Source organism: Bison bison, unplaced genomic scaffold (genome assembly GCF_000754665.1).
Source record: "Bison bison bison isolate TAMUID 2011002044 unplaced genomic scaffold, Bison_UMD1.0 scf7180017864519, whole genome shotgun sequence".
Classification (NCBI taxonomy): Eukaryota; Metazoa; Chordata; class Mammalia; order Artiodactyla; family Bovidae; genus Bison; species Bison bison.
In genome coordinates this window covers 20,945,348-20,955,142 of record NW_011495072.1, presented here as the reverse complement: position 1 = coordinate 20,955,142, position 9,795 = coordinate 20,945,348, and the positions used below count along the sequence as shown (strand labels likewise).

Sequence of the window (9,795 nt, the reverse complement as noted above, 5' to 3'; positions counted from 1 at the left end):
CTGCACTCAGCTTTCTTCATAGTCCAACTCTCACATCTATACATGACTACTGGAAAAACCATAGCCTTGACTAGACGGACCTTTGTTGGTAAAGTAATGTCTCTGCTTTTTAATATGCTGTCTAGGTTGGTTATAACTTTCCTTCCAAGGAGTATGCATCTTTTAATTTCATGGCTGCAGTCACCATCTGCAGTGATTTGCGAGCCCCAAAAAATAAAGTCAGCCGCTGTTTCCACTGTTTCCCCTTCTATTTCCCATGAAGTGATGGGACCAGATGCCATGACCTTTGTTTTCTGAATGTTGACTTTTAAGCCAACTTTTTCACTCTCCTCTTTCACTTTCATCAAGAGGCTTTTGAGTTCCTCTTCACTTTCTGCCATAAGGGTGGTGTCATCTGCATATCTGAGGTTATTGATATTTCTTCTGGCAATCTTGATTCCAGCTGTGCTTCATCCAGCCCAGCATTTCATGATGTACTCTGCATATAAGTTAAATAACAGATTGACAATATACAGCCTTAATGTACTCCTTTTCCTATTTGAAACCAATCAGTTGTTCCATGTCCAGTTCTAACTGTTGCTTCCTGACCTGCATACAGGTTTCTCAAGAGGCAGGTCAGATGGTCTGGTATTATAGTTCACCCTGCCATAATGAAACTAAACTGTTGCCATATTAGTTTTCAGTAATGCTTATAGATCTTCATGAAATTTGGCAAAAGGGCAACAATTTGCAGTTGATGAATATCTTATGAAGAAAATGTACTCATATCTTAAAAGAGTCATGCCTATAATATTAGAAAATTACCTTCTTAACTACCTACACTGACATGAGAAAGGCACTACATTACCTTTGAGTAACATTGAATAACATTGAGTAACACAAAACATTGGGATTCCTTAGCAACCCTTCTCAGAGAAGAAAATGGCAACCCACTCCAGTACTCTTGCCTGGAAAATCCCATGGACAGAGGAGCCTGGTAGGCTGCAGTCCATGGGGTCACTAAGAGTTGGACACGACTGAGCGACTTCACTTTCACTTTTCACTTTCATGCATTGGAGAAGGAAATGGCACCCCACTCCAGTACTCTTGCCTGGAGAATCCCAGGGACAGAGGAGCCTAGCGGGCTGCCGTCTATGGGGTCGCACAGAGTCTGACACGACTGAAGCGACTTAGCAGCAGTAGTAACCCTTCTATAAGCATCCTGTGCAACCCTTCTATAAGCATCCTGTTGCCAAAACACTTCAGATGCCCTGCCTCTACACACAGCTTTCATTATGTTATTACTAACCCAGGATGAAACGACCAGCACAAACTGGCTACCAGCAGGGTGGGCAATCATTGCTGGGTTCAGCAATCATGGTCACACATACATAGTGTGCTCTCCTCTAGGGCTGTCCATGGAGAGAGGTGGACAGCTCCACACCAGCACACAGGGAACTGAAAGTGTGTGTATGCCTTTCTAATGAGAAGCCCCTCCAGGACTGGCTGTCGTGGCACTGCCAACACACCTCAGTGGTTCACAGTAGACAGGACAACTGGGGAAGCTGACTAATTTTCCACTCAGGGAAATAATATAGTGAATTAGCTAAGAGGCTGAACTCTATTTGCCTGGGTTCAAATCCTGGCTCTGCCACGGTGGTGTTTTTAGTCATTAAGTCATGTCCAGCTCTTTGTGATGGCACGGACTGTAGCTTGCCAGTTTCCTCTGTGGAAGGGATTTCCCAGCAAAAATACTGTAGTAGGTTGCCATTTCCTTCTCCAGGGGATCTTCCCCCCCCAGGGATCAAACCTGCATCTCCTGCATTGGCAGACGGATTCTTTACCACTGAGCCACCAGGCACCAGCTGTGAGAACTTGGATTGGTTAATTAATCTCTGGAAACTTCCATTTCCTCTTCTATAAAATGAAAATTATTACACTATGTCTTTGTTATCATAACTATTAAGTGTAATATTATTATATCTCTGTTATTATGACTATTAAGTGAAATAGTGCCTGAAAAATACTTATCCAAATGTTTGGCACAATAAGTTTAAAATATTACTAAGATTTGCTCAATAACAGTTTCAAGATATAGTGAAGAATTGACTCAAAGAGATCTTCACAGTTTTTACTCCTAAACAACCAGATTTCATCCAAATAAACTAGTGAATCTGAAAACCCAGGCTTGTTGCCAAGCTCTTTTTTTCCTCCAAAAGAACTGCTCATGAAGCTAAAAAAAAAAAAAAACACTGATAAGGTCATGTACACTTCTTACACACAAAGAGAAACATGGCATATATTTGGACAGCAATGTACATTCAAATGATTACTGTTACATTCAATAAATGTACCTGAATTTATACATCAAAAATGAGTTTTTATCTTCAAAGGAGTTACACCAGGAAGCCATGCACTTGTTTCCATATTGCTGCCAAATATTTTTGGAGCTCTTCTTTCTAAATTACCTTCTCAGCCTGTTTCACATTCCTTTAGAGGTCTTTATTGGCAACAAATGTTTACCTTTGGGAGTTTTCCATTTTGAAAGCAGATTTAGCACCAATTTTTATAAGTAAGATGGAGAATAATATCACCTCTGGTCAAAAAATAAGGAAATAAGGGCCTTTTTGCATGGCTTGTAAAATGTCTCAAACAATTCCAGACAGGAAAGTTCTAAAGCATTTCAAACCAGTGGAACCATTATCAGAGTTAATGTGTTGCTTTCTGTGTGATTAATAGGTTATGTGTTTATTTACTTAATTTCATTAAACACATACTTATAGAACACTATGTGTCAAGCATTGTTCTCGGAGCTTTTGCATATATTCGCTCCATTAAGGCTCATATCTTATGACGTAGGTATCCTCACCACCTCCATTTTACAGATAAAGGTAATGAGACACTAAGTTAAGGATTTTGTCCCAGGATGCATAGCTAGTAAACAGCAGAGCCGGAAACTGAAACCAGGCTTTCTACTTAGTATGCAGTCTATAGCTCTTAAAAAGTACAACTTCTGTGTATCAACAGTTTTGCTCTCTGGGATTTTAAGGTATTGTAGTTTAAACGTGATTTGCATTTCTCTAATAATTAGAGATGTTGAGTATCTTTTCATGTGCTTTTTAACCATCTGTGTGGCTTCTTTGGAGAAATATCTATTTAGATCTGCCCATTTTTCAGCTGGGTTATTTGTTTTTTTGATATTGCATGAGCTGTTTTGTATATTTTGGAGATTAATTCTTTGTTGGTTGCTTTGTTTACAAATAGTTTCTCCAGTTCTGAGGGTTGTCTATTTGTTTTATTTATTTCCTTTGCTGTGCAAAAGCTTTTAAGTTTAATTAGGTCCTGTTGTTTGGTTTTATTTGTATTACTTTAGGAGGTGGATCAAAAAAGACCATGCTGCGATTTATACAGAGTTCTACCTATGCTTTCCTCTAATAGTTTTTATGGTTTTACCTTTAGGTCTTTAATCCATTTTGAGTTTATTTTGTGTATGATGTTAGGGTATGTTCTAAACTGGTACAGCCACCATACACCAAAACAGTATGGAGGTTCCTTAAAAAACTAAAAATAGAGCTACCATATGACCCAGCAATGTCACTCCTGGGCATGTGTCTGGAGAAAATCATAATTTAAAAAGATACATGCACCCAATGTTCATTGCAGCACCGTTTACAATAGCAAGGATACAGAAGCAACCTAAATGTCCATCAACAGAGAAATGGATAAAGAAGATGTGGTACATACATACAAAGGAATATTACTCAGCTAGTAAAAGGAACATTATAATGCCATTTGCTGCAACATGGGTGGATCTAGAAATTGTTATACTGAGTGAAGTAAGAGAAATAAAAATACGATAGTGCTTGTATGTGGAGTCTAAAATGAGCCTACAGATGAACTTATCTACAAAACACAAATAGAGGTACAAATGTAGAAAATAATCTTATGGTTACCAGGTATAAGGGAGTAGGGACACACTCTCCTTTGGGATTGGGATTGACACATACACACAACTATACATAAAACAGATACCTACTAAGGACCTACTGTGTAGCACAGGAAACTGTTGAATACTCTGTAATGGTCTACATAGGAAAAGAATCTAAAAATCAAAAGAGTGGGTATATATATATATATATAAAACAGATTCACTTTGCTGTACACATGAAACTAACACAACACTGTAAATCAATTATACCCAATAAAATTAAAAATAATAAATGTGGTGAAAGATACTATATCTCTTCATGAATTTTTTTAACCTCTGCTAGAAGTCCTCTTAGTGTTAACATGCATTATCTGATCTTTTTTTCTCTCTCTCTTCCCATAGCAACATTTACAGGAGGAAACGGTCACATTTTCTAGCTCCCTAGTGTTCTAATGCTCTGTAGGCTATCCTGTTTTCACACATAAGCAGCCCTTTTACCCAGCAGCTTCTTCAGTCTTGCGCCAAGAACAATCTCTCTCCTCACAATATTTCCTCATGCTTATTTCAAAACTCCCACCTTAAAATTCAGTTTCCATTGCATCATTCAGTAGCTCAATCTTGCTAGACTCAATGGGGAAGATAGAAAAGATGAGGGGGGAAGGAAAGTCATTAAAATATTTTTAAATTCTCTTTGAATAAGCTCTTTATATCATTTTCCGTCAGTAAGATGCTTTGCATATCCCACTTCACTCTCTTTTGCTTTGAAATAAGGGTTTCCAAAGCAGCTTCATACCAATGCCAAGAGCATACCACTAGCCAGCCATTCAATAATGACAACATCCCCAGGAAACATACTTAAGCAAATTAAAAAAACTGATCGTGCTGGAATATTTTTTATTTCAGGATAAAAGAAAAATACAAGAAGAAATCTCACAGAAGCGTCTGAAAATAGAGGAAGAAAAATTAAAGCACCAGCATTTGAAGGTAACTTATGACTTTAACTTCATTTCAGTGATTCTGATTCAAATATTTTAATTGTGCTCAAATTTCAATAGTAAAGATGCTTTAAGGAAGGAAAAAAAAATCCCAACAGACTTATACTAACACCATAAAAACCATAGGGGAAAACAACAAGCTAGTATTATTTGCATAGGAGACTAATACCTCTGGCAAACATGGAAAATTGAAAATATGGTTTTATTACTTTTATCCTTTATTACTGCATTTCCTCATTTTCTTGGTAACCTTAAGAATTCAGTCTTAACACTTTGGCCCTAAGTACAGTCTTGCTTATTATCCATTGGGAGTGGATCCAGCTGGGAAGTTCCTTTTGAAATCAATGAAATGCCAGCCTTTACCCAGGGGGTGTAAAGAACAACTGTCTGGCCTGCTCAAGGATGTTCACATTTAAGAGTTCAGTGCAGAGGACTCAGTGTTGTCTGAGTGTGGTTCAAGGTAATATTTATTTTGTTTTGACAAAACATGAGATCATAACCAAAAATAAACCTCCATTTTTAAAATCAGACCTTACATCTTTCATGGGTGTGGTCATTTTGTAATAAAAGCACATTGAGTCTCAACATTTTATTATGTAGCTTAGTCACAGGATGCAACCCAATAACAAACAGGAGCTCCTTGTGAACAGGCCTAAGCAGGAAACTATTTATCTGGCAGGACTTCTATCAGTGGACATAATAAGTCCCTCAGTGAAACAGTGCCACATATTCATGGGGTCTACAGTCTTTTGCTAAACTTGTTGAATTCTGCTAAATCCATCTTTCTGATGGATCAAGTAATCACCTCTTGAGAGAAGAGATGCAATTTAAGATTCCAGTTAGCTTCGTTTCTCTGGATTCTATTTGCTTCGTCAGTCCTATACAATTGACATTTCCAATGTTTGATGAATAATTTCAAAGTATAGTCAGCCTGCTATCCTTACAGTATATCACACTGAATGTACCTGAGTAGGAAATATAGTCAAGAAATGCAATGTGTACTCTCAGAAAAATCAATGAAGTAACAGATTTTACCAAGTTATCTTGGTACAAGTCAAATGAAGTCAAAAATATATATACAAAAAATTTTTAGATAGGCAATTTCTAATTGCAAAATCTTTTTTCCTCTCTCTCTCTCCCTCTTTCTTTCTCTCTCTCTCTCTCTCTCACACACACACACACGCACACAGACACACATATTTTGGATCTCACAGTGAACTAATTACTGTTTCTGAGTAATTTCTATCCTTGCAGAATGGGTAGCCAAACATCAGAAGAGTTCACATTAGGAGAAAAGGTTAATATATCTCCTCTGTTCTTGTAGGAAGTAAATTTCACACAGGAAAACTCTAACATACTGAGAAGTCAATTTCTGAGCTGATGCTTCATCTCAATACTTAACCAAAAAAAAAAAAAAGTCTGAAAAGTAATATATAATCTTCTCTATAGGTTTGCCTTCTGGAACCCAGGAGATCTCCTCTAATATAATTCAGTCATCAAAGCATGTTTTATGCTTTGGACTGCAGTACACAGCTGTGTGGATTGTATACTGTGTAAAGATACCTGAGAGAGGGGGGTGCTGAAATCCTGCCCATACTTCATTGGAACTGTGCAGCCTGGCATAGGGCTGCTTCTGTCTAGACGAAGTTTCTCTCTGCACAAAAGTGCAGTCCACCTTCCCAAGCTGTGCACTGACCTGGCCGGGTAGGAGCGGGGAGCTCTCCTGGTTTGCATATTAATTTCCTAATTTGCATATTAATGCCTTAGAGAATATTAGTGGCCCTGAGAGTTTCAGCCCTTCTGCTTGCAACTTAGTGGGAAATTCAAGGTTAAATAAATAATTAGGACAAGTTAAATTATTTTTTTTTAATTTAAACATAAGTATAAACAGCAATTTTTTAATCTGGGGTGATCAAAAAATGTTCTGTAAAGGTGTGGGATTTAACCTGAGTCTTAACAGATAAATAGAAAGTCTTTTGGTCAATAAGCATTTATTAAATAAGCACTTATTTTTACATGCAAAGCACTAAGATGAGCATTAAGAATATAAAATATGTTTGATCTGCACCCTTAAAATGGTAACAGACACCTGAACTGATAATGACATTTATAATTTATACTGTGATGAACACTATATTTGAGGCATCAACTGCAAAGGGAACATAGAGTGGCTGTTCCAGTAATCATATTCTTCCAAGTTCTGCAGAAAATGGTTGGCTATTCCAAACAGCAACTAGGCATAATTCCACAACAGGATTCAAAAATGTGCAGAAGTATTTAAAAAATCGATTCTAAAATATGTTCACCAAGTCAAAAAAGTTCTGTTGGCTTCAGCAATTACCAGTCTTTCATTTTCTTCTTCATCTACTTGTCTCCATTCCCGTGACCATCCTCAGCACTTTCCTGGTTGCAAATTATTTCATTAGAGTTCAGCAACCCATTTTAAAAAACACAAATGTAAATATTTTCAAAGTGCTCCTTCTGTATCAACAGCACACACACACTTCAAAATAGTTGCAGAAATTCACTCTAATATCCTATAGGTCCGGAACTTGACATTCATACCAATGACATTCTTGGAAAGGAGTTTCCAGGGCCATTATCAGCATTCTCACATTCAAACACTCCTGAGGCTTGTCCACTGTGTATCATCTTGCTTAGTATCATGATCACAATCTCATGCCACCTAGAAACACACTAACCTTAGCATACTTAACCTAGAAAACTTTTCTTATCTGGAAGTCTATTTAAATCATGGTATAAAAAACTAATTTATTCCTAAAGTCTCTGTAACTGCTATGTAGAATATAGAAGTGCTGGGGAAAAGTTGCCAAAAGATCTACTACATGCATGTCACTTATATTTTCATTTAGTTACTATAGATTTTGATCCTGAATGTCATTGCTGTGAAATAGATTTTATTCTATTCATCATCCTCACAGACTGAAATGTAAGTCTAAATTGTGACATAAAAGCAAAATAACTGTTGTGATTTCTACAGTTTGTACCATATCATGTTGATTGCCCATCCAAATTACATATTTTATATTTAGATGCAAAAAATTTTCTGCCAGAGTTAAATGATAATTCCTGAATTATGAATGAAGTTTTTAAGGGTAAAATTAAAATTACTTTTAGTCCTAACCAGACTGAGAACCATGAATGTAGCCCAAGATAACCTAATTATGTCACAGGAACCATTCACCACCCTCTGTAACTTGGCATCATGAGACCATCCCATCTGAGTATTTCTTATAGTGATGTGGAGGTAATTGACTGAAACTATCCTTGTAGGTAGTTTGTAAGAACTGTAATTTGCTTTGATGGTTGTCATCTATCTTCTTTGCTGTGCATTAGCTATCATCATATTTCATCAAATAAAAATAAACTAAAATCAAGGTAAATTCTTAAGTGCTTATATACTCAGATTTTCTTCACATATTATCAAGTGATAAATCTTGACTTTATTAATAATATTTACTGTGTCTGTGGGAACATATTTTTATAAACAACTAAACAACTATAATTAAGGGAAAAGATAACATTGGGAGAAAGAATCTGGCTACAAATTGCAATAATACAAACTGCTCTTACAGGGTGTGTTGTCCACATGCAATTGCTTGAAACTTTGAAAAAGCCAACACAAATATGATGATCTGGGGTGAGGTTATTATTGACTTAATAATAGGCTCTATAGGCTATTATAACCTCTATAGGTTTCCAGGCCCTCTCACTGTTTCAACTAGAACAGACCACATTTCATCTACTCTATAAGTTGTAATTCCAAATAATATGTATTTGTAATCAGTGTAATTTCTTAATGTCCTTTGGTAACTATCTAACCCAATCGACTTGTTTAAATTTCTTTTAAATTCAGAGATATTTGTAATCCAGTTGTATTAATTCTAGCATTTTTTTTAAAAAAGACAAAAATTCTTCTTACTTGCTTTCATTCTAATAGTGGTGTTAGATAAAGAAGTCTCAAAATAATAAGGAAAATTCTCATTCTTCTCTCCTCACCATTTTAGACACAGTATGTTCCCAGGGAACAATCATTGAACAAATAATTTTAAAGTGGATTAGATATATAGTGACAGCACTTTTCTTCAGGGAGAAAAAGAGAAATTGAAACTCTTTGAAAATAATATTTAACAGTTTTTGCTTGACACATGGACAAGAAGCTAACTAAAACTTCTCTGAAATGTATAGGTCTTCTTCATTTGCTTTGTCTTCTGAAGCTCAAGTCAAGGAATGTAATTCTTCCATGCAAATTCAAGGAGACTTTTTGCCATCTGATGAAACATAAATCTTTTTTGTTTTGTTCAAGTTGACAGGAGTTCAACTCACTAATATTTAAACAGATTGATGAATTTTGTGGATTATATTATTGGGACAAGTGGGGGGGTGCTGGGTAGGTAAAACAATAAATGTCAACCACAGACTCTATCACTGAATTAGTTTAAGATACAATAAAGGAAAGGAAAGTGAAATCACTCAGTCGTGTCTGACTGTTTGCCACCCCGTGGACTGTAGCCTACCAGGCTCCTCAATCCATGGAATTTTCCAGGCAAGAGTACTGGAGTGGGTTGCCATTTCCTTCTCCAGGAGATCTTCCCAACCCAGGGATTGAACCCAGGTCTCCTGCATTGCAGGCAGATGCTTTACCATTTGAGCCACCAGGGGAGCCCTTTTAAGACACAAAGCCATCTCTTGTTTTGCCCACCAATTCAATTAATTCCACAAAAGTTTTTTTTGTTTTTTTTGTTTTTTTTTTGAGCAGTCACTGTGTATTGTCACTGGGATACATAGCAAATGGCTTCAAGGAACTTGTTACTTTGACATCAGATATGCATCTATCAACCCAACAAATAATATTAAGGCACTACCATGATA

At 36.5% G+C, this 9,795-nt stretch overlaps 1 protein-coding gene across 1 annotated transcript in view; it reads left to right on the top strand.

Moving 5' to 3' along the window:
- The window catches only part of PALMD (palmdelphin), a 60,056-nt gene that overhangs the window by 21,422 nt on the left and 28,839 nt on the right, over window positions 1–9,795 (top strand). Inside the window, exon 2 of the mRNA XM_010831003.1 lies at window positions 4,811–4,891. Within this exon, the coding sequence (XP_010829305.1) occupies window positions 4,811–4,891 (81 nt within the window). The remainder of the gene's footprint in view (window positions 1–4,810; window positions 4,892–9,795) is intronic.